The 26569-nt window shown below is 36.2% G+C and overlaps 1 protein-coding gene across 6 annotated transcripts in view; it reads right to left on the reverse strand.

Moving 5' to 3' along the window:
• Nucleotides 1–26569, reverse strand: part of MBNL3 (muscleblind like splicing regulator 3) — a 122041-nt gene that overhangs the window by 45894 nt on the left and 49578 nt on the right. For 4 of the 6 annotated variants that reach the window (XM_063660850.1, XM_063660851.1, XM_054472184.2 and 1 more), the window contains exon 2: nucleotides 20646–21525. The exons of the other annotated variants lie outside the window; for them this stretch is intronic. In XM_063660850.1, the coding sequence (XP_063516920.1) occupies nucleotides 20646–20822 (177 nt within the window). In that variant the 5' untranslated portion in view covers nucleotides 20823–21525. The remainder of the gene's footprint in view (nucleotides 1–20645; nucleotides 21526–26569) is intronic. 6 annotated transcript variants of the gene reach the window in all.

Genomic DNA, 26569 nt, shown 5'->3' on the forward strand with positions numbered 1-26569 from the left:
TGGATGACTTGAGAATGAATAAGACAAGGCAATTGAATGTGTTTATTTTTGTTTGTTTGTTTTGTTTTTTAAGATAGAGTCTCACTCTGTTGCCCAGGCTGGAGTGCAGTGGCACCATCATAGCTCATTGTAACCTCAACTTCCCCAGGCTGAGGTAATCCTCCCACCATGCCCAGCTAATTTTTGTATTTTTTGTAACGATGGGGTTTCCCCGTGTTGCACAGGATGGTCTAGAACTCCTGGGCTCAAGCGATCCACCTACCTCAGCCTCCCAAAGTGCTAGGGATTATAGGTGAGGGCCACTATACCTGGCCCTAGGTAACCAAATGTTAGAAATAACCTTCCATAATTCCTGAAGCAGAACGATCAGCATAAACATGTTATCTGTTAACATAGCTTTTTAGTAAATGTTTGCACAGTAGCATTTTGCTAGTTGGTTTGGGAGAAGCAATGTCCAATTATCAGGAGTTGGGTCATGAGGGCTTAAGCATAAACGGCCATGACTTGACAAAAGTAACAGTCCAGCAACATCCCATGGAGATTGAGAACTGATAGAAGTAGGACTCAACAAAAGAGGTGGTCTGTGAACTTCATGACTATCATCACCTCCCTAAGAGAAGAATCTTTTAAAAACACCACAGTGCCATTCAGAAGCAAGTTTACTCAGATGACAAGGGAGTGCTGTAGGTTCGACACTATCACAAAGCAGAGAAAGTCTCCAAATGATGAGAAAAGATCAACCTTAACACAAAATGGTACAAAGCGTTCTTCTGAAGCATTTCATTCCCCTAAGGACAAAGGCAAATGAGAACGCACATGAACTGCACACACCATTTCACAAAAGACTACCCCACCGAAAGCTCAGTTTCAGAGGAGGTTTTAGTTAAATGACCGTAAAGTAGATATATTTTGAGATACTGCAAAGTGGAGGTGATGATCTGCGGCCCTAGGCACTAGGGTTTGACTTTTTCAGTGCTTCAAATATACAAGTTATGTTTCTTTCTTTTCTTTTCTTTATTGTCAGTTTATTTTTGGTTAAGCAAACATTATTCACAAAATAAAACTAAAGGGTTTCAAATACAAATTAATATGTGGCTGCATCATGTAAACATGCCAATAAAATAAACACATCAATTCTATTCTGTGATTTATCATTTAGGTTTCTCCACAGCTTTTTAAAATGAGAAGATCACCTGAGCCCGGGAGGCTGAGGCTGCAGTGAGCCATTGTTACCGGGGGTCCTTGTTCTTAGAGCTCCTAAGATGGTGGCCGGCTGCTTCCAAGATGGTGGCAAGCCTCTTGTTCTCTGACCTGGGGTTCTTGGCCTCATGGATTCCAAGGAATGGAATCTTGGGCTACACAGTGAGTCTTATAGTTCTAACAGAAGCCATGGGTCACAGAAGAGAACCGTGGAACCCAGCGACTAGTGTTCAGCCCAATTAGGACGAATCTGGGCACTAGCCATGCAGGAACAATGGCAAGCCTTTAGCCTGATCGGGAGCGGCAATGGGCGCCTCGCTGGATCAGGAGCGCAGAGGACACCCTGCCGGATCTGGAGGGGTGGAAGTCAGCGGCAGGTCTGTGAGGGCGGCAAACAGCAGTGGTGGATGGCAAGTGAAAGCTCAGCTCAAGCGGTAACAAATATGGACCAGAAGAGTGTGCAAGAGCAAGATTTAATAGAGTGAAAACAGAGCTTCCATAAAATGGGAGGGGACCCAAAGGGGGTTGCCATTGCCGGCTGTAATGCCTGGGTTTATATCCCCATCATTGTCCCTCCCCCTGTGCTCTCAGGCGATAGATGATTGGCAATTTTTTTTTTTTTTTACCTCCTGTTTTTGCCTAATTAGCATTTTAGTGAGCCCTCTTTACTACCTGATTGATCTGGTGTGAGCTAAGTTGCAAGCCCCGTGTTTAAAGGTGGATGCGGTCACTTTCCCAGCAAGGCTTAGGGATTATTAGTCGGCCTAGGAAATCCAGCTAGTCCTGTCTCTCACCATGATCTTGCCAGTGCACTCCAGCCTGGGCAACAGAGTGAGACCCTGTCTCAGAAAAAATAAAAAGTGACTAGACAACTGAGAATGCAGAATCCAAAAGTATATGTTATATGAATCAACTGTTTTGGAAGCAGGTCACAGGCTGTTCATACTTTGTCCTCTAATGTATTTGTTCCCAAGAAGAAATGAATTTAAGTTTCAATAGGAACACAGTATTTTATTAGAAAGATTGCTAAGCTGAGATTCAAGTGCCCTTAATTCTAATTAGTTTTAGATCATCGGTAAATTATTCTCCAATCGTGTTAACTTCTCTAGAAATAATTCCTGCCCCTACATACTTTCCAGGTGCTTTGAAAGAAAAAAGGAACAAAGTAAAATTTAGTCTGTTTTGGAAGTAAAATCAGTACAAAATGTAAAAAATATATTTTTCTTTATTACTTCTTTACAACAGAACTAAAATATTTCCCGAGAATTAAGTATAATAACTTTGACAGATTATAACTACTTTAAATCATTCTACTTCCCTAAAAGAGGTAATATATTATCATAGAGTAATTACCAATTATATGAGTAATATAAATTACTATGTGCCTAGGGAGGGAATTTATATACGTATAATGTTAGGAAACTGAGGACACTTCTCTTATTAGAACTGGATATTATTATCAAACAGTCACTGTTCCCAAAACTTAGTAGTATTCTAGGTGAAAAGGCAGAGGATAAAAAAGCATATCCAAGCTTTAATCTCATCCTCATAAATAACTAAAAGGAGAAAAGAATTATTGCTTCTTTTCAAGTGGTAATAAGCCAGTGCCCACTTAGGAGACTAGTTTATCTAGTCAAGAGACACTCTTTTACCATCACAAGCTTCTTTAAGATTTAGCGTAACGAACATCCACTTTAAAATCATAATGAATGAAACATTCAAAGTCATTTGTATTATATAAAAAAGCATAGAGCATCACACTCTACTTGGTACTATTTTTATTCTAATTTTGCCATGGGTACTGTTATATTTTACTTATAACATATATTAAAATGATAACAAGAAACCAGGCGAGTCATTTTTTCCTGGTAAGTTAGAAAGACAAAGCCAAATAAGAGACTATAAAAGATGTTAATGGTGCTTAAAATATTTAAAAAAAAATTGTAGCGAAGTGATTTTAAATATCATTTAAATAAATTGGTAAAATAATAAAATTGAATCTCGTTAGAAAACTGTTTATAAATGTTTGAGCTAATTTTTCATTTTTCTTATTTTTCATTTTAATAGGCTAACCTTATGGAAGATTGACTCATATAAATGTGAAATGCCTGAATATACTATGTGTGTGTGTGTGTGTATACATATACACACCACACACTTTTGTTCTCACAGTTGCTACATATGAAAATTTGAAGGTCCACGTGTGGCAGCTAGCAACACCTACAATACACCTTTTGGGGTACAAAAAAGTCACTAATCCTTTCAAAGGGTTATAATAGTCAAATAATTAAAATAACTTCATTTCTTTTGGGTTCCACACATTTAGACACCAGCATGATTCTTGCCCAGTCACCTGTTATGTAGCATTCCATAAGTTTCTCTATGCTCCACAAAGATAGGCTTCTGTGATCAAAGGATTTAGAGAAATTGTTGGGTTAAACAGAACTAAACTGCACTAACACGCAGTTAACAGAACTAAACTGTCTTTCATGCAATACCTCTCAGAGCCTTTTCTCAGCTAAAAAGCATTGTGATGCTCCTTGGAGGGAAAATATAATAGGTCTCCCAAAGAAACATTAAGTCTTCCAGAATAGACATCATTTCCCTTCCAACAGATCTGAATATATATCAAGAAAGGGCCGTTTGAACAAGTGGTGAGGAAGGAGGAGGCATTAGAGGAACAACACAGAATCCTTAGAATTATGAAGCTTTGAAACATCATCCTTAATTGACACCCTGCTAAACCAATTATGGTTTTCTCTAAACTAATGGTTCCCAAACTTCAGTGTTTGCCAGAATTACCAGCAGAGTTTCTTGAAACACAAAGTGCCAGGCCTCCCCACAGAGTTTCTGATTCAGTAGGTGTGGGTGAGGTGATAATTTACATTTCTAAATGTGTCCAGGTGAAGTTGATGTTGCTAGTCTGCCACACTTTTGAGAACCCCTGCTCTAAGGGAATGTTGTCCTATCCGATAATGGATTTAGTTATTTGCTACACATTTTATTATGGTACTGATAATTCAGTTTCCAAAAGGTTATACTGAAGAAATTTGGACACCTTCATTCTACATCTCTGACATGAGTAATGATGTTAGCAGCCACGTAAAAGAAGGCCGGTCTAGGTCATGAAGGATTGGCCTTCTCAAAATCTATTCTACTACTCCTAGGAAACATATTCACTTTCTGTTTACAAAGTAGGGCTATTAGTTATGATGGTAAGTATGTATATGAGAGCTCTGTATTGTATGTTGCTTACATTTGCTGTATAAACATTTCCAAAGTGTTTTCTAAATGTTTTCTGTGTACCCAAATTTGAACAAATAAAGGATTCTTTAAAAACTGCCCCTCAGCTCTCCAATAAACTCACACCTTTACTCACTACAGAAATCCCAATCATTTGAGAACATTACCGCTTCTCCTCACCCCTAAAAAAAAGATACCTAGAAAAAGACAAGCTAAAAGGAGGAAAATACTTTCCACATCGATTAGGCAAACAATTTAATGCTGACCACAGCATTTCAGCACAGATGATCAAAAGCTGAAGTATCAATAGATTACTAAACCTCAAAACAAGCACTGAATACAAGTTCATCAATTGCACCCTGCAGCGAGGAAGTAAGGAAAAAACACATCTCATACAACCCTTTCTCCTTTTTTCCTAATGAAAGAAAGTAAACGTCTAAGGAGTTTCAAGTATTTGTTATTTATTCCTTTCTGTTTTACGAGTAGCCCCAGCTGCATTTGGTTTACTTCTGAGTATCACTGGAAGCCCATTTTAAACTAAGGCCCCCAGTTAACCATACTGGAATGCCTGGAATACATTAACATGTCCAAATGAAAATCACTCAGATAGCCTTATAAGCTGCAAATAAGAAATGCAGAAATGGAATTAGCCCCTTCTCTTGTTGACTTGCTCTCTTACTACTTAGATAATTACATTCTTCCCAAAAGGCTTCAAAATGACCTTCAGGAAAGATATTTTTGAAGTAAGATTATTACAGTAACTGTAAAGACTGATATAATGGGGAAGGTAGAACAATGGAGATAATTGTATCAAAAACTTCAAAATTCTAGACTAAGGTTAATTGCTGCAGCTGGGCCCAAAAGGTAGCTGTGAGCTTTCTGGCAACCACACTAAATAGGAAAATGTACTGAATTGCATTTGCTCCTGTAGCCTGATAAAAGAAGACATACTGTTTAATACCTCTCCTGCATAAAAGTAAAAACTGTGCTAGATACTGTGGAAGAAATGAAGAAGATTATGCCATGGAAACTGCCCACAAAGAGTTTACAAATCTTCTCTCTCCCATAACTACAGAGGCATGAGTAGTTGTGCTGGTGGGGGACCTAGGACTTGACGCCTGCTTGGAGGTTGTGAACAGTAGGGAGATCAAAGGCAACTAGTGGTGCATGTTTAGTGGTGCTGTTGAAAATGAGGAAGAGCAAGTTCCATGGGGAGAATGAAACTTCTCTGGGCCATAATTAATCACAGCTATTCATTTTTGCTTCAACGAAAGCAGAGGAGTTTATAATGAAAAATATGCGATAAAAATGGCACAAACAATTCTCTCTTGGGGGTGGAGGAATCCCACTCTCCTATATTACCCTCTTTTCATGAGTATGTTACTCTATTCATTACACTTTCCTTATGTTTTTGTTACAAATACATTATTATTGGAGCTGAAGTATTTCAGAATGAAAAGCCTTTCTCAATGGGTGTCTCTTAATTTCTTTCTTCACTCACTCCCCCTCTCCCTCGTTTCCTCCTTCCTTCTTTCCTTCTGTTTTTTTTTTTTTTTTTTTTTTTTTTAAATCTCTGACTTGGAAGCAATGTCACTTTTTAAAGGTATTTCTTTAGTGGGACAATAGGAAAATTTGGGGCGAAATAAGTGAAACATGTTTAAATGTTTTATCATTTCAAAGATGAAGTAAATGTCACATGCCACTAAAGTGAGGCCTCAAGAATTTGGAAAAAGGGGGAGACAGTCTTGGTTCTGTTTTATCTGTCAGTTGCCTATTAAAATATGCTAGTCACAATTATGGAAATCATTGCCAAATGTTGACACCAGCTGAATGCTGCTAAATATTTAAAAATCATTTTAAGGTTTTGTTGTTGTTGTTGTTGAAACACTTTTCTCAAATGTTCCAGACACCTTCCCTGTTTTTGAAAGCAGAGTCAGTTGTCCAAACCCGAATCATATCTTGGTTATTGAGGACTGCACCAAGATCTCAGGATCGCCTGTTCAGAAAACCAGCAATCATTATTCAGGAATGGAGATGAACATGGAGAAAGTCTAAGAGACTGGGCTGACTGTACAAACTCCAAGATATAGTACATAAGCCTAGAGATCCTTTCTTAAACTTCCATATTGAAATTACTTTCTTATTATTTTTCCTATTTCTTTTAAAAGCATATTGCTTGGACTAAATTACAGTTATTGTGGGGTTTTTTTGAAGTGTCAATTCATGGACCCTCTCTATTATAATATTTCTTTGTCTTTCTATGTTCAAACTTTTTGGACTTTCAAAATGTCATTGTGTATTTAGAACAAGAGTTCTTTATGAAACTTTAAATATATATATTTTTGAACTAGACAGTCACCTTTTTCCACAAAATCCCTTTTTGAAGATTATGAGCTCGTACTTGATTCAGAATCACCTTATTAGCACTCATTATGCTTCCAAGAATACCTTGATTTGCAAGCTACCCATCTGCTGTAAAATTCAACTTCAAACATTTTAAGACAAAAAATGCTAGACTATTACTACATAATCACACTAATTATTTTAAAAATAACACTTAACAATGGCCAGGTAATTTTTTTAAAAAAAATCTGTATATAAGGTAAAAGCACTCAAAATGTAACAGTTGGAGAGTATCCAACATCATTTAGCCAACTATCATTTCTATAATGCTAAGGGATGGAATTAAATTTGCAAATATCAGCAATTTGCAGGCCATCAAATCTAGGTTAAAATGTGGTTGAGTGAGGAAAGTTGGCACATGGGTGTATACAATTTTCATCTATATTTGAGTAAAAACTGAACTGGGAGTGAAAGTACAGCTGCAGATGAAGAGATCTCTGTGTACCTCTCAGTTGAGCCCATATTTATTCTCCCTCTTTCAAAGTGTTTCAACAATCTCATATTTCATTCAACAAATATTTTTCCAAGTCCTAACATGTACTAGGCACAAAAGATATGATGGTGGACAAGATAGCATCTAATGCAAAACAAAACAAAAAGTATGGCAGACTTTCACTGCAACTTCAAAGAAATCTGATGTTAAGATGAGCACAAGGTCAGTAGGCTGGAGGGAAATATCCACTGTTTTCTACTTAACCATGTTGGCTTCATCTGAATCTCAATTCCATCGCTAGTTTTCCCTTCCCACCGCCACCATCTAAATTAAAACCTTAATATTTCATACCTTCAGTACTTCAACAACTTTCTAAGAGGTACTTCCTCTTGCCAGTCTCTTTTTTTCTATCTTTTTTTGCACAAGCTGATGGTGTCATTTCTTATGCGTCAGCCACGTATCACAGTTTTCCCCCTCTATCTTTGCTCAGGTTATCCCCTCTGCCTGGAATACCTTCCTATTGCTTCTTCAAAGAACACCTCAAACAGTGTCTCTCCCATGACTGCATCTTCAACCACCAATGCTGAATATAATCCCAGTCCCTACCTGTGCCCTTAGACTGTTTTAGCTGTTAGTTTGTATCTGGCTTATGGCATATAACACAAGTAACCTCTTACTAAAAGGTCAGGCAAGAACCACATCTTTCCTAACTTTGTATTCTCCACATTACTGAGCCCAGTGCCTAACAAGTAAGAGGTTGCAATAAATGTTTGTTGAATGAATCATTTCTTTGGGGAATTGAATGTACATACAATTCTTAATGGATTTAACAGGAATTTCAGCATTAAATAACCCCTGACATTTATACAAATCCTTCTAGGAAACCACAACCAAATAGTCTCACAAATTCAGTGCTGCTGCTTGCTCTCATATGAAGATAAACAGAGGTAGTAGGATTCCCATGACATAAGGAGCCCTTGTTAGAACTGTTATGTGTGACAAGGCAGCATTTTCAATGTTTATGCCACTTGCTGATAGAATGTTTCATTTCAGATATTTTCAGTGGTTACATCTACAGTTCACCCAAGAAAAAGGCATTTTCCAAAACTACTTCTCAGGCTCCTTTGAAAAATGAGACAATATTCCAAAGTCAAATTCTTCCTACAGTGGGGTACTGGGAGATTAAAGATGGCTATGGTTTTAAAATTTGTTAGTAATACTGAAGTTAAGACTGAATTTCGTTCTATATAGAACACTTTTTTTGGTTAGTAAAAAAAGTAAAATAACCAGGAAATTGCAGAAACTCTAGAGATTACATTTTTATAAAAGCTGGAAAAAATTAAGTTTGTTAAGTGGAACAACTCCTAGGATAGGTATTTGTGAAATATTTAAAACAAGAACACAGAGTACATGGAGCTATTAAAAATCCTCAAATTGTTACTTCTGTTTTACTATCTTTCACAAATAGGAAGATGAACAAAGATATTAAGACAGTGTGACAATGTGGTCTTAAAACAATGTGGTTTTTAAAAATGAGTTCTCTAAAAAGTATTTGGAGCTAAGAGATTGTTGATACTACATTGTCATCTACTCACTGTATTTAGATGCATATAAAAGATGGTTAAAGAGTTTAAAGTCACAGAAAAAGGTTTTCTGTTTGCATTTTTGCATGCTAAGACAGAAATTAGAACATTACTACCATTCCGTTAGCTAACAAATCATGGCTGATACATAGGATATGTCTTGTTTTTTGTCATATTTAATGGAATTAAAGGGAATTTGTCATATGTAATACATTTATATTACTGTGGACTTTACATTTTCAAATTTTTGTACAGTTTTCAATGTGGAAACTGCCTTCATTGTCCACTATCTACTCATAAGAATATAGGTAGAAGCAAAGCCTAATTTATTTTCTACCAATTTCCAGTGGGTTAAAAAAAAATTTGAGCTTCAACAGAAAAAAGCTTATTTATGATAGACAAAAATCCAATTTAAGGCATACATTTAAACGCCTATGACCGAGTTATAGCTGCAAAACTGTTTCTAACAGATAGATTCTGTAGCCATATCTACTTAACTAAATAACAGATTAGACATGACATTAAGCAATTTTACATAAACTCATCATAAACAAGATACCGAAAAATGATTTACTCTATCTCTAGATACAACATGGTTCAATCCAAATACTGGAGATCATTTAGAAAATAAAAGGATGAAAAACAAATGGAATTGTTTACTGACTTTAAAGAAAACAATATCAAGAAAAATGGCAAAAAATGTGAGATAAACTTGTAATGACATCTAGCAGTAAAACTTGACCCTGGGGTGAGAATTGAAGGCACAGAAATAAAAACATTGAAAACCCAAGCAGGACTGCAAATCTGGATTAGACATCAAAAATTAAAAAAAAAAAACCATAAATTTAAGAAACTGAAGACTGATTATGTAGCAGAATAAACATTGAAGAAAAAAAAGAGTATTTACAGAAAATAGCAGACAGCTAAGATTCCTCTGGAATATATAACCCCATAAGTCAGGGACCAAGTGACACACTGAGATAGAGGAAAACAAGGGTCACCTCAAGGATGGTACATGCAGAAAGGTCATCTGCAAAGGCAAAAAGAACAGTAGGTAAACAATGTTCTATGAATAATGTCATGTTCCTAGAAGAACTAATTGCTATTTCCGGATGCACAGAAGTACCTTGTATCCACATTTCGAAAAAATCTGATATAGAGAAAAAGACTTCATTTCAGCTATGCTACATGAAGAGATTATTTACTAACCAAGTAGGATCAGATGTATATTACCCTAACATCTAAGAGTTTCTTCTAGACAAAAGAGTTGAAATACAATAGTTTTCAAATTTCAAATTTCCAAATCTCTCCTACTTAATGGAGTTCCTGTAGCAAAGGGTCAGTATTAATGGTATCATCAAATAGTAGTTGGGGAATACATGCCTGGCCCTAGCCCAGGTCTTTTCTCACCAGATGCCCAATTACAACTTGGCCAGGAAGAGATGATTTTGAGCTACGATCCCATAAAACAACACTTTAAATAAGTTGGATTAGATTCCAAATTATTGTATAAAATACTTGACCCATAATAAGGCTGAATTGCTACTGCAATATTTCAGCTGATTTTGACAGGTTTCTTCCTAGCTGGCCAGGGCATCGTACTAATGAGTATATAACAGAATCAGACATCAATGAGTTTTATGCAGTGAAGATGTGATACACAGCCACAGTTATAATCCCCAGTTCTGGTCAGAAAACTCAACAATGCGGTGTTTGGGGAGGAGGATGGACAAGGGAGCAGAGACAGCTCAGTGTTTTGACACTCAGCAATTAAGCAAAGTTTAGTATCACAAAGTTAGGTAACTTTGTCTAAAAATTCTTCTCTTCTGCCTTATTTTCAAAACAAGTTATCCAAATAATTGTCCATGAACTAAATATGAAGGTTAATAAAGCCTTAATCTAAATTATCATGAATCAGAAACAATAAAAGAGGGAGGGATTAGCAAAGGAAAAGTTGGCTTATCCACGCCTTACTTTTAAGTGCAAAAAGTAAAGGAGAACCAGAAAACTTCACAGACAGTCCCAATGTCATGTGGAGCAGCATGACTGTGATAAGAGCTGGATGCTTTTGGTTTACTAAAGCAGTAGCCTAATTGATGTTCTCTCCATTTCCTTCTCCTTCACAGGAAAGAAGACTGAATAATGATTGGAAGAACGCTGGAGTCATCAAGCTCTTTTGATAACTGCATATGTGAACCAGGTCAAGTCACTCTCCCTCAATGGATCACCAGTTTGCCCAGCTGTAAATGGCAACAATTTTGAACTGAACGTTCTTCCTTCTACAGCCAAAATTCTTCGTTTGCTAGGTTTGTGAAGTGCTTTTATATGTATGAGCGCTTTCTTAACTATTAAGTTATCTGAGTCATCGAGCTTTTGGCGGGGGCAATCTCATGATCAGTCACGACATAGATTTTAGAGTTTTCTCATCCCCATACTCAAAGTTTTTTTTTAAGAATAAAAATGAAAAGAAACAATACCCCACAATATTTCTGAGCCTCAAAGGACAGACTAAAAAAGCTAACTTTTCAAATACTTCATTTTGAAATAATTTTGAACTTACAAAAAAATTGCAAAAATAATACCTGGAGTCCCTGTATACCCTTCACCCAGATTCCCCTACTGTTAAAAACTTACATAACCATAACACAATTACCAAAACCAGGAAATTAACACTGGTACAAGACTCTTAACAAGAGATCTTATTTGAATGTCACCAGTTTTCTTCCTAATGTTCTTCTGTTCTAGGATCCAATCCAGGTTCCCACATGGCATTTATTCCTCACTTCTCCTTAGTCTCCTCCAATCTGTGACACTTTCTCAGTCTTTCCTTGTCTTTCATGACCATGACACTTTAGATGAGTACTGGTCATTTATTCTGCCTCTCACTTTGTGTTTGTTGAATGTTTTCTCATGATTAGACCGAGACCATGTCTTTTTGGCAGGAACATCACAGAAATGGTGTGTATCCTATCCGAGGGTATGTGATATTAATATATCTTATCACTCATTATGTTAACCTTAAACACCTGGTTAAAGTGGCATCTGCTGGGTTTCTCCACTGTAAAGTGACTATTTTCCCTTTATTTATTTATTTTAGAAACATGGTCTTGCTGTGTTGCCCAGGCCGGAGTGCAGTGGCACAATCACTGCTCACTGCAGCCTCAATCTCCCAGGCTCAAGCGATCCTCTGCCTCCTGAGTAGCTGGGACTATAGGCATGCACCATTATGCCCAGTTAATTTTTTTAAAAATGTTTTGTATAGACAGGGTCTCGCTATATTGCCCAGGCTGGTCTCAAACTCCTGGCCTCAAGAGATCCTCCCACCTCAGCCTCCCAAAGTGCTGGGATTAAAGACATGAGTGAGCCACCATGCCTGGTCTATTTTTCACTTTTAATTGATAAATATCCTGGGAGAAATACTTTGGGACAACGAAAATATTGTTTCTCCTCCAACTTTTACCCACTGATTTCAGCATATATCAGTGGATCTTGCCGGCAACCATTATTACCATGGCATTTGCCTACTAGTGATTTTGTGTTTCCTTCATTTGTTCTCCATTTATTAATTGGAATTCTTCTGTAAAGAGGACCTGTCCCTTCTCCCCAACTTCTCCATTTATTCAATATTTTTTGTAAACTATGGACTCACGGGCATCTATTTTATTCTATGAGCTATAATTCAATACTATCATCATTTAGTTTCTTGCTCAAGTTATTCTAATTTCAGCCATTGGGAGCTCCTTCAGACTGGCTACTATGCTGTCTTGTCATGCTCCCACCCTTTTTCTAGCACTTTCTTACATTCTTACACCAAAAGACATTACAGTCTCATCTTGTATTTTCCCTGCTTCTGTCCAGAATCAGCCATTATTCCAAAGATCCCTAGTTCCTTTATTGGAGAATGATATTAGACACAAAGATGTGGGTACTAAATATGCTCGTTGCTGTTGGGGTGTTAATTGCTTCTAGGGCCTCCCAAGACAGAGCTAGGAAAGGAAAGCATACATAATAACCCATGCATATACACAGATCAATATCTATTCCTGTATCTATCTGTATACATACTCATGTGTCCTTTCTAATCCACACCACGGTATTCATCCTAACCTTCCCTTTTTATTTTTAACTTTTTTCCTCTGACAGTGAGAAAATAGGCTCTCATTATCTACTCTATATACATTTATTTGTTCAACCTCAGTATCTACATACTTACATATGCCTGTGAGGAACAGATTTACTAACTAGAATCCTGTACTTGTGTGCAATTCTTTTTATCTTTATTATAAATATAGCACCTCCAGGCTTCTTTTTATTAGTGTCAGCATGACATAGCTTTTCCCATCTTTTTACTGTTAATATTTTAAACTCAAAAACAGCAAGGAGGAAAACAGTATGCTACTATTTGTGTGAAAATGGAAAATAAGTATGGATATATTTGCTCATATGTATATATATAATATCTATGGGAAAGGGAAAACCAAAATATCAGTTTGGAGGTCAACTGATTAACTGGGGAAAAGAGATGAGGAGAAAACTTCACCGCATACTCTACTATAGTTGAATTTTCTTAAACTTTTTCATTGAGTATAATTCACAAATCATAAAACTCACCCTTTTAAAGTCTACACATCAGGAGTTTTTAACATATTTATATACAAAGTTGTGTAACTATCACCACTAATTCCAGGACATTTTCATCACCCCTAAAAAAAAAAAAACCATGTACCCATTAGTAGTTAATTCCCATACCCCTCACCCCTCACTCACCCATCTACTGCCCTTCACAAGACCCTGGCAACCACTAATCTGCTTTCTGTCTCTATGGATTTGCCAACTCTTGATGTTTCATATAAATGGAATCACACAATATGTGACCTTTTATGTCTGGCTTCTTTCACTTAACATCATGTTTTTAAGGTTCATCCATGTTGTAGCATGGATCAGTACTTTGTTCCTTTTTGTGGCTGAGTAATATTACATTATATGTATATACCATATTTTGTTGATGTACTCATCAGTTGATGACTGTTTTTCTAAATTTTTGAATTATGAAAATATCCATTCAAAAATTAAACTTTAAAAAACAGAAACAAAATGAACAAGCCCTTCTCATAAAAAACAGAAAAATGTAAAAAAATCAAGCAAATAATGTATGAAAAATAACAACGTACAGAAAAGCTTCTTTGACATTTGCCAGGACTCATGGACTCAAGAGCAACTTACACTCGCAACTGAAATTTATTACAGCATGGAATACAGAGGAAAAGTAACAGGAAAAATATACATATCAGTAGAGTCAAGAAAAGCCCAGCACAAGCTTCCAATGTTCTTCCTAGTTCGAAGCCACACCCACAAGGAGTCTCTCTAGCAGCAAACTACAGAGGCATGTATGGAATGTCTTCACCCTGAGAAGCCCAGTTCTAGTCTCAAGGTCTGAGGTGCAGATGGGTCCTGGTCACATATGCACAGCCTGCTACCAACTGGCCATGGCAACTGTAATCCAGGACCCTAACAATGAATCAGTCATCAATCTTGATCTTGAGCAAAGCAACCCTGACAAGCTGTTATGGCATGGTCCATTGTTCCAGGTGTATATAACACAATAACCAATCAGTGACAAAATGAATGATGGCCACATTCCCAGGGGATAGTTAAGGTTTCCCTTGGAGACATACAAAGAGTAAGCCACCAAACCTGCTATATTAACTCTGTCCTCACATGAGATTTCTTTATTGTTAATCCCCCATCACTGGGGTATGAAATGGTGTAGAGGTACAAGTCACAGAAATAAGGGAATGAAGAATAGGGATGGGGCACCATTTGACTTCTACTTCACCTATAAACAGGAGTTATTTGTCTTCATGGAAATTATTCTTTTTTCCATTTAAAAATATAAAGACTAGACACCTCTGCTTTGTGTGGGCTTGCTTTCCCCCGATTATGTCAACCTTTCCAGCTCCTGGAACAGAATCCAAAGTCCTCAGCATGATACACAGAGCCCCACCTGATCTCTCCACCCCCGGGACCTCCCTGCCCTCATCTCCCACTGCCCTCCTGCTTCATGGCTCTGCTCCAGCCATGCTGGGGACCTTGAGTTTCCTCACACACACCAGGCCGCCACCAGCTTCAGGGCCTTAGCTGTCGCCATTCTCTTTGCCTGGAATGTTCTTAGAAATCCTCATTACTGTCCCCTCATCTCCTGCATGCCTCTGCTCAAAGGTCACCTCATTGGAGGCCTCCTGGCCACTGTAGCTAAAACAGCTGCCCCTGCCATTCTCTGCGCCCTTTCCTCACACCTGACAATATATTGTTATCCTGAATATTTAATTATTTTTTACCTGCTCCTCCTCCAACTCCCAATGAGAATGTCCGCACCATGGAGGCAGGGACTGTTCCTGGTTCACGGCTAAGTCCCAAGGCCGTGAACCAGAAGGGGACAGCTGTCACACTCTGCAGTAGTATATGATAGGCACACACATATCACACCACTTCTAGGACTTCTCACTCTCCAGTGTTCTGTCTTTCCAGTGGCTTGTTGCTGCTATTTTCTCTGTCATGCTCTTGGTCCATTTTCCCTTGCTCTCTTTCTTAATCAACCATAACTATAGAAGTACATTACCAATCACTTCTAAGATGAACACTTGTTCACTTTTTAACATCTAGGACATTGGGATGCCCATTACGATCAATGGCATATTGTAGGGGATGATGAATAAATGGGGGACATAGTTATCAGTTTTTATAAAAGAAAAACTGGTCATATTACAGTGGAGAAACCCAGTAAATGCCACCTTAACCAACTGATTAAAGTTAACATAATGATTAAGATATACCAATATCACATACCCTCAGATGTCATGCACATCATTTCTGTGCGTGGGTTTCTTTTTTATTTGCCCAAACCACATGATCTCAGTCTAATCATGAGAAAACATTCAACAAGCACAAGCTGAGATGTATTTTACAGAATAACTGACCAGTATTCATCCTAAGTGTCATGGTCATGAAAGACAAGGAAAGACTGGGAAAGTGTCACAGGTTGGAGGAGACTAAGGAGATATAAGGAATAAATGCCATGTGGGATCCTAGATTGGATCCTGGAACAGAAAAATAACATTAGGAAGAAAATTGGTGACATTCAAATAAGGTCTCTAGTTTACTTAAGAATCTTGTACCAGTGATAATTCCCTGGTTTTGATAACTGTGCAATGCATGGCATGTAAGTTGTTGACATTAGTGGAATCTGGATAAAAAGTATACAGGAATTTCCTGTATCACTTTTGTAACTTTTCTGTAAGCCTAAAATTATTAATATTTCAAAATAAAATGTTTAAAAGGCGAGGCTGAACTATCAATATGTATTTGTTGGGGTACCATTAGGTCAGTGCAGAAGTAATTGCAGTTTTTGCCATTGCTTTCATAGCAAAAAACACAATTACTTCTGCACCAACCTATAATTGTAATTCTATTTTCCTTTCAAAAGAGGTTTTTGAAATGTCCAAAATAGCATTGACTTTTACCAGTCAAAGATACTTCCCTTTAAAGGTTAGCATCATAGAAAATAGAGATCCTTAAATAAAATGTTATTTTCCTTGACTCTCAAGATGACAGCTGCTGCTTATGTGTCTTTATAGTGTAGATAGACCTCTCTGATGGAACTGATAAATGGTGCTAAGTCTTGCATAATCCAGTGACCCTTGGGATTGCGTTGCTAGGCGTCTAGTTTCTGGTAAACTTTCCCTTGGCAAATAGGGATGAGTAAGTATTCAGTCAAAAACAGTCAAATTTTAAACTAATGAAAACTGCTGTGACTAGTGGTGCTATTGCAGAATATACTGGTAACTTGGGCCAGTTTGACCTACAAGGATAGATTCATATCCATATGCTTATACAACAGGTTTCACTTGTCAAAATATTATTTTTCTTGTGATCATATGTGATTTTGAAGACATGGCATGTGACCGTTTTATGTGCATTTCTTACCCAGTTCCCATTTTTTAAGAAATGTATATAGGTTAGCTTGAGTATCCTCTAACTATGTCTGCTGCTATGTCCTTTACCAGGAAATTCTTGGCACAAAACTACCCAAAGTGGTAAGAGGGGTGGGCAGATGTGATGCGTGTTGATCTATCATAATGAAATAATGACAACATTTATATCCGTCCTGGATAAAAAGTGACTGATAACACATTGCTTCAAGTATAAAGGGAAAGGTGCGCACATGTACCATAAAACCTAAAGTATAATAATGATAATAATAATAATAATAATAATAAAAGAAAAAAAATTTAAAAAATAAATAAATAAATAAATGATATTGCTGAAGCAGAATAACTTGGCTATGAAAACAATCACAAAGATTGATTTCGTTTTAAAAATGATGACCCTTCGTTAAATCCAAGGAACATTCACTAAAAATACCAACCTAGATCAATGGCAAACTGTAATATCAAGAAATTGGCATAGAATTGATTAAGCGATACTTTGAAGAGAACTTTGGAGACAGATTATGCCAAGTCCACAAGGCAACAGAGTCAAAAACAGCTGCATACCAACATGATATGAGACCATTCTATGTAGCTGGAAATTAATCCATGGACTACACTAGATTTCCATTTGAAGATAGTGCTGCCTTCATCACTGAGCACTCAATATTCATGGATTGATAGGCACAGCACTTCAGCACAATACACAATCAGCCATCCAATTTTCCCTTCTTATTTTCATAACATTCCCTCATTATGAGGTGAGTTAGAACATTGTATCTGTTGTACCTGTTATTAAGGCAATAACCATCATCTGGTAGAGTAGCTAGTACTAATAGAATTCTTACACAACAACAACAACAAAACAAAACAAAAACAAAAGCAGCAGCCCAAAACTCATCAAATGATTGCTTCAGTTATTTAATCACTCATGAGAGAAGAAATAGTACACAGATGAAGTTCAACAGTGTTTCAATTATAAAAACTCAGGAGAAGTAGGAAATGCTGCAGTAACCACTGAGGTATGTTATTTGTATATTATAGATATGATACTAGCACAATGCACATAGGTCAATTACCCTCAACTTAATTTAACTTTCATGCATGTCATGGATAAGAACTACAAAGCTCTTGTGCAGACATGGAACTTTGTTTAATGTGCTATCTAAATGGCAAATTAAATAATTGTTTGAAAGGCTTTATATATTTGAAATATTAAGGTTTTCACTAAAATATGAGAATGTAAGGATTATGTAAATCATCTTTACCCTGTGTGACTGGTCATCAGGATATTAACATGATGCAAACATTACTTTAAAAACACTAGATACAGTGAGTAGACAACTTATTTAAATAATTAAGTGGCTTATTAATATTCATTGACTATTATCTATTTTGTCTCTGAATTAAACACTTTCCAAACTCTAAAGTTGTAATGCAGCACGCATTTTGTAAACAGTCACCTTCCCTAGTACTTTTCTTCGAAATGTTTAGTTTATGGCACTCTTTTGCCTTTAAATGGAATTACTGACCTGAGTTTATTAATGATTAGGAAGATCACATATCTCCTTTCACATTCTATGATGTTTGGAAAGATAGAATTTACAAAGCCTGCAAGGAACTCTATATCAGAGTAACCATAAAAACAGTTATACTTAGCTTGAACAACTAATAACACACAGCAACTAGATTTGGTCATGTACATTTGGAACATGAGTTTGTAATTTTAAATAATAAGCCCTAACTAAATAGAACTTTATTAAAGAATGCCTACAACAAACATTTAGTTGATAGGCAGAAAACCTTTTATTTAATTCACTTTTATAGTGATATATGGTTTTCCATTTGTACTAGCTTACTGCAATCTCCACAATAATCACAGAAGGTAGGTACAGAAGATACTACCTATCTGTTACAGATGAAGTTACTCAAGGATTGTGAGGTTAAGTTGCCCAAGGTCAGATACAGTAGTGAGGCTGGGACTGTACCCTAGATCTCCTGAAACAACAATGCAAAGTTCCTACTGCAGTTCCTGACCCTCTATATGGACCAGATGAAAGATACCTCATTTTTCCCCCAACTAACTCAGCACGCTTTTCCACTTCAAGGAACTGCCCAATCCTGTAGCAGCAGATTTAAATAATACACAAAATAATTGTAGATGAAACTTAAATGAAACCAAAATGAAGAAAACAAAATAAGTTCTTTAGTCATAATGTCTACCACAAATAAAAGCAATTCAGAGATTTTCAATGGTAGGAATTACCTTTATCTTTACAATAACAAGTTTCTATTCTTAAAATGGAATGGTCTGAAAAAAAAAAAAAAAAACTAGTAATCACAAAATAAGTAAAAGTAATTCCTTAAGTACTACAGGTTAAGCATCTCTAATCCAAAAACCTGAAGTATAAAATGCTCCAAAAGCCTCAACTTTTTAAGTGCCAACATGATGTCACATGGGTGGCTGAGATAATGACACTTTTGTTTTCTGATAGCTGAATGTACACAACTTTGTTTCATGCACAAAATTATTTAAAATATTGTATAAAATTACCTTCAGACTATGTGTAAAAAGTGTATATAAAATGTAAATGAATTTCATGTTTAGACTGGAGTCCCATCCTCAAGATATCTCTTTATGGATATGCAAATATTCTAAAATCCAAAAAATCGAAAACACTTTCAGTCTCAAGCATTTCAGATAAGAGATACTTAACCTGTATATCACTTAAGAAAATGTTTCCTGAGGAAACCATCACACGAAGGGATACATCTCTGTTAGCCAATGCAGCCATAAATAAAAATGTTAATGAGGTAAAATTGGTCATGATGAGGGTAAAACAATATCAAGAAACTGAAAAGGTTCTTGTTAAGCTTAATTCATTTTGACATATTTTGAAAAAAATCTCAAATGCATTGTAGCAAATCTTATTAATTAAACCAGAAATCCATTACAATTTATTGCTTCTATGTTTTAATTTGTACTTTTTATCCTTAATTTAAGGATAACTATGAATAAAACATGAAAATCAGTGCATTTTCTTTTTCCGCAATCATATACATCCTGTCCTATATAATACCTCATCTGGCCTCATATTTTGTTTATAATCTAGTATGTAATACTCAGGCTTGATGACCTTAGTAATAGGACTTTCCTTACAAAATATACTCACAAATCTGAAATTGGTCAATCACCTGTCCAGGAGGAAAATTAAGTGAACCTAGTTTTGTAGCAATATGTTTAAGTTAAAGGTTCAAAATATACTTTGAGATGCTTCAAAATGCCATAATTTTCCTTCTGGAAACCTTATACTCCCTCAGTCTGACTTTAGTTATCCTCTGAAAGCTGACTAGTCCCTCCTAAGTGCATTTTGGTACTATGGGTAATATACTATAATTCAGTGAAGGGCTTCTCTAGGTTACATGAGGATTATGATCACTGTAACATCTAAATCATATACAAAAAAGTAAACGATAGCAAGGCTACAATCCCTCACTCCTACAAAAATTCTTCAATTTTTATTCTTTAAGTATATCTGTTTTGGTAAGTGGTAAGTGGTCTTTGGTGGAATGAGCTTTAGACTTGGCTTAGCTCTACAAACACAAAGACTTAAGACATTTTGTCGTTAAGACATTCTGACTTTAAGACCTTCTATCTTGACATTCTGTCTTTTTGTTAAAAAAACAAAATTTATCACTTTCATGCTATTATTAATTTTACTCATTTCAAAGCACATCATATTTCAAAAAACATAGAAATCAACAAATTTAAATTATGTGCATTCAGATGGGACTCACCTTTAGAGAATCAAAACAGGCCACCACACGACCATTTTCCACATGGCAAACTCTTGGTGGATGGGCAAACTTGCAATCTGCATCAGCTCGAGAGCAAGTTCCTCTCTGAAATTCTCTACAGACTTCTAAAGTCAGCCACTTGGTATCACGAATCAGGGCAACATTGACAGCCGTCATATTGAAAGCAAAATTAAAATCCAATGTACCCTCTTTAGGACAATATTACTGTGGACTATTAAAGGATTAAAAATGAATTCAAACTAAGTGTGAAGAGATAACAGGTTGCTTTGGTGAAATGTCTATTTGTTAACACTTAGGTTTTCATTAAAGTCAAATCTGGTCTAGTCAAACAAAAAGCCAATCATAAAAACTATCAGAATAACTAAAAATCAAATTAGAGACCAACTCCTAAGAAGCCAACTGTTAAGATAATGAATGCTTTATTTTGTTCCTTTGCCGAATTTATGTTAAATAACCGGCAGACTTTCAAAAGAATTCTGTGCTCTGCAGTTGATGTTTTCAATTATTCTTGCAAAAAACATATGCTGCTGGCTGCCCTTCGATTTGTGGAATGGTCTCAGATCAGGGGGAGAAAAGTTTTTCTCCCTATTTATTAGCTTTAAATAATAAGATTGGGAAGGATGTTAGAACCCAAAAAAAGTTTTGTTGCAAAATCAAGTGGAGGGAAAATGACTAAGAAAATTGAGAATCACAGAAAAAAGAAATGGACCAGCTGCTGACAGTAAACTACAAGCACACCAGGTTCGGCAGGGAGGTGGAGAGGGCAGGGAATGGTATGGTAGGGAGACGGGTTTATAAAGAGACAGCTCTAGAGTAGAATCCAAGCAGCAGAGTTTTCAGAAAAGGCACTTTTCAGAACCTGCAAGAAAAAAATAAATAAAATTAGCTAAAATAATACAATGCTTCCGTTTCAAACTCTAGATTTGGAACAGAAGTAACTATATCCTATTTAAAACAGGAAGCATCTAGATACTGACAGTGCAACATAGTACAGTCAGCCATTGTCAATAAAAAGGGCATTTCCCAGTATAAAACTGTATAGTAAAAGCAAGCAACTGCTTAGATTTACTGTTGTAGTACGACTGGGCAACAACCTCACATGAGGTGGGGTGGAGGATGGAAATGTAAAATATGCTTCAGATAAAGAAAAAAGTCATTTGAAAAGATATTGGTTTTTTTTGTGTGTTTGTTGTTGTTGTTGTTGTTGTTGTTGTTTTTTCTGTGTAGGCTCCTTAGTCTCTATGAAGGGAAATTGGAGCAACTCAGAAGAAGGTTTCAGCATATACAAACAAGTGAGACAGAATGTGCTGTTTAATGAAATAGATTAAATATTATGCAGCTTTAAAGTATGCAGTTTAACTCAGTGTGAACCAGCTACAATTTCTAGCAACAGCTGAGAAGATACAGGAAAGGTTAATTTACTGGCATATGCCATAAACACATACTGAAATAGCACTAATGCAAAAGTGAGCTCTGAGTATTAGAAAAATCAAATAACTGTTAACTTCATCAAAAAGTGAGATTAAAGTTCTTAAAAATATTTCATTTAATTTTTTCGACAATATTTTCAACAACTTCACAAAATCTAAATCTTCTCTTTGTCTTTTCCATATTCAAGATGAAATTAAGTATCGCTTAACTTTTCAAATATCATTGAGAAATTAAGTACCTAGAAAATTCAAGCAAGCTTATCTACTCAAGAGCAAAACATGTTTTTCTCTGAGTCATTCTTCATGGAAATCATTCTAAAATATATTCTATGTAACTTTGCCTTCTTAAAAAATATCAAACATAATTTGGCCTCTAATTAAAGACTTGGGACCATTAATGTATTAGGAAGTATAATAGTTCTCCTCTTTAAGTGGCAGACTGTTAATTGTCATATCCACTGTCACTTCTCTGTCACAATATCTACCACAGTGAATTTTCCAGCTCTCTTCCAAAAAAACCTAATAGCCAGTCATGAATGTTGAATAACAATTAGTTACCCACTGAATGAGGGGCCTATGGAACAAGATGCAGAGCTTTCTTGCAGAAGTTCTATGACTGCTCTTACTTCTATGCGGGCCCTTCTGCATCAAGTTACATGCAGGAGCATGTTCTAGAGGGTTGAAGTTGCAGGCAAATGACTTCTAGGAAAAAATATTTTAAAAATAACCTGATGATAGAAATGCAAAACAAAATCACAATGTGATAACCACTCTCATTAGTCTAACTATAATTTTGAAAGACAGAAAAATTGGAGAAATTTGAACCCTCATACATTGTGGCTGGGAATATGAAATGGTGCAGTTGCTGTGGCAAACTGACAGTTCCTCACTTCCACAACTCAGTATATACCCAAAGTATCTGAAAATAAGTGATAAAGAAATCCTCCTACAAATCCTTGTACATGAATGTTCATAGCAACACTATTCATAATAGCCAAAAGTGGAAATAACCTAAGTGTCCATTACCAGATGAATGGATAAACAAAATGTGGTATATCCACACAATGGAATGTTATTTGGCCACAAATAGGAATGAAGGACTGATGCATGCTACCAGAAGGTTGAACCTTGAAAACATTATGTTAAGCGAAAGAACTCTGTCACAAAAGGCCACATATTGTATGATTCCATTTATATGAAACGTTCAGAGTAGCCAAATCTACAGAGACAGAAGGTAGATTAGTGGTTGCCAGGGGTTGGGAAGAGGGGATAAGGGTGAATGACTGCTTAATGGGTACAGAGTCTCCTTTGGGGGGTGATGAAAATGTTCTGGAATTAGATAGTGGTGATGATTGCATGATTTTTGAAATACCATAACCCATTCACTGAATTGTACACTTTAAATAGATGAATTGGGTAGTATGTGAATTACATCCCAATAAAGCTGTTATATATTTTTTAAAAAGTCTAAAGAGACATGACAATCAAAAACAGCCTGACTAGTGATGGGATTAGCTATTCCAAGCTTTCTGAGTTTCTCCTTAGCCAGAGATTTTTCTCAGTAGTGTTACTAAGTTGAATTTCAAGAGTAAATTCATTTCCACACTGTAACCGACTTAATGTATTATGAAAAGTACTCTGAAAGAGTATGATATTCCAACCTAATCCCACAACCCAATCATATAGTCTGCCTGAACACATTTGGAAGGAAAATGACAAAAAAAGATCTATCTATCTATATAAGATCTGCTCAAAACATAAACAGTGAGGGTCTGGAGACTTTTTCTACAGAGGTCCATCAAATATAGAAACATAATAAATGATACATGTGAATTCTGAACTTTTACAAATGAAAAATGCAAAAAAGAATTGGCTTCTGGCCATGCATTTTATTCAGAGATAGGGGAAGAAGGAATTTTCTTTTTTCTTTTTCTTTTTAAAAATTTTGGCCTGTAACCTATGATGAAGCCCTGGCCAATTCTTCAAAGCAGTTCTAGCCACCACATGTCTTCCTTCAGACTGGAACTATTTTAGGGGCTGACTCAGAAGAAACTAAGTGCAACACTCAAGGGAGCTAGCGCAAAGATGGGGAGAAGTTCTCTCATGCAGCTCTGTTTGTCTATGTATAAAAGACAGGGAGAAGTGTCAGTTTTCTCTGTATTCTTAAGATCAATTTTGTTTTGGGGATAATATAGCTTTATCTTCACTTCCTTAGACTTAAGTAATAGGAATACAGTTCTGCTTCTTAAGATTTATAGTCCTCTAAAGCAGAACATGAAAAGTTACCATTTCTTAGTGCATTTGTACTTTATTGTACTTGCAGGTTTACAAGTGCTTGTATTTCATTGATGTTTCGATCTCTCAAAAATATTCTAAAGCATGAGTGATAACCCAAAACACTGATGACTGAAATGAAGCTCACAGAGGTTAAATTACTTATTCAAAGTTACAAAGCCTGGTGGTAGAGCCATGACTCCAGGCAAGATCTTCTGACTCCAAGTCTCATGCACAGATTCTAGATGAGAAATGTCATAGATAGCATTGCTTATCTCTCTTGGGAATCTTAAACAAGAGAAACCTGTCATTTTTGTAGAGTACTTATGGTTCGTTCTCAGAATTACATTCATGCCTGATGTATCAACATTTTCATAATCTCCGTAAGTTGTGCTCAACCAACATTTATCTAGCATCTACTATGTGCCAGGCATTGTTCTAGTTACTGAACAAGACTGATAAGGTCCTTGCTCTCGTGGAACATGCTATGCTCATTTAAATAGAGAAGTAACTTGATGTACAAGGAAATGAAATAAGTATTAGAATTTATGAAGAGCTGGAAGTAAACACTAGGAATTCTGACTTCAGCACAAACCTCTAACTCACCATGAATGATACACCAAGCACTATGATTTAAGAATACTCTTAAACGCACACTCAAACACTACTGCATAGAAGTTAAGTCATCAAGAGGAATACCTTGGAATTACATTGAGACTTATTGCTCCCCAGATTTCTCTTGGAGAGGGCAACTACTGTTCTCATTTTACAGATGAGGAAATGAGGGTGGAGAAAGGTTGAGTAATTTAACTTGCACAACTTCATGAAGCTAGCAGGTGATCAAGCCATGGTTCAAACTCAAGCAGCCTGACTCCAGAGTCCCCCCTGCCCACTTAACCATACCACAATACTGTGTTACTCTTATGGCATCTATCATATTCTTCCTCGTGCTTGCTGACTGGGCCCCTTAACCTTTTCTCCCTTATTAGATTTAAACTCCTTGAGCATAGAGATCATGTCTTTCTCAGCATTGCTGGCTCTATCTTGTCACTGGGGGTTAGAGTAGCATTCCCCAGGTTTTTTGTTTTGAAAACTATAAAGATTAAATAGTAATTTAACATTAACCCTTCTGTTGTATGACACTAGAAAAGAGTTTTGTCAGTTGGGCATCCTCTAGGCTAGCTGAGCTTTGGCCACCTCTGTTAGTTGTGAATCGATTGGACCTGTGAAGTTGAATATTTTCTCACAATCCTAGCCTTCAAATTGGGATGACAATATCTAGGATTCTTCATATATAGTGCATTCATTCTCCACAAAGAATGACCTATTCCTGTCCATTTGATAGCAACAAGATCATATAAAAATATGAAATTCCCAGATGATTTCTGTTTGTGTCTTTGGAAGTATGTTCATCTTTGGAATGTTTTTGCTCAATAATAGGTATGATGAAACTGAACTGGTGGTGGGAGTAAGGGTGGGGGAGATTTCTCTCTGATCCACAGGAAGAAACCTTTCATAAGTATTCTTCCATGAAAATAAAATAGTTAATTTTGACTTTGAATTGATGCTCATCTATAAGAGTCCTAGACAAGACACAACATAAGGAAAATGTAAAAACTTATATTTTAAAATTACATACATAACAGATTCTCTATTAAGTGCAACCTTTGAAAAAAAAGAACTGCAGATTTTATTATTTTTAAGAATTCACATTTTTTCTCATGGAAGTTATCTTGAAAGTAAAACGAGAAGAAAGACATGTTTTCTTCTAATCTAATGGAAACAGTAACTTGTCTAGAGCTGTTTGCAAGGCCACTGCCATCAGCTACTTTTGCCCCAGTTTTCCTATACTTTCCTTGTCTCCTACTTTCTTTTGCCTTCCCTCCACAAACCAGCACATAACAAGAAGAACACTGCCAGTGCCAGGTCCAGAAGATCACAAAGATATTTGGCACCTAAACCAATCACTAAAGAGGTCTTCCTTTAAATGCATTTATCAACCCCTGAATAAACAATGAAAACAATGTTTTCTTTCTTTCCATTTTAAGCTTTCCTTACATCTGTATTACTTCTGAATTTCTTGTGGTCATTTATTTTGGCTCTACAAATATGTGACACACCTGCCATACACTGCTTGAATTGGATGGCTGACAAGATTTAAAAGCCTTCAAGTTTTCAAATTTGCTTCAAGTTCTATTT

Source organism: Pongo pygmaeus, chromosome X (assembly GCF_028885625.2).
Source record: "Pongo pygmaeus isolate AG05252 chromosome X, NHGRI_mPonPyg2-v2.0_pri, whole genome shotgun sequence".
NCBI classification, from domain to species: domain Eukaryota; kingdom Metazoa; phylum Chordata; class Mammalia; order Primates; family Hominidae; genus Pongo; species Pongo pygmaeus.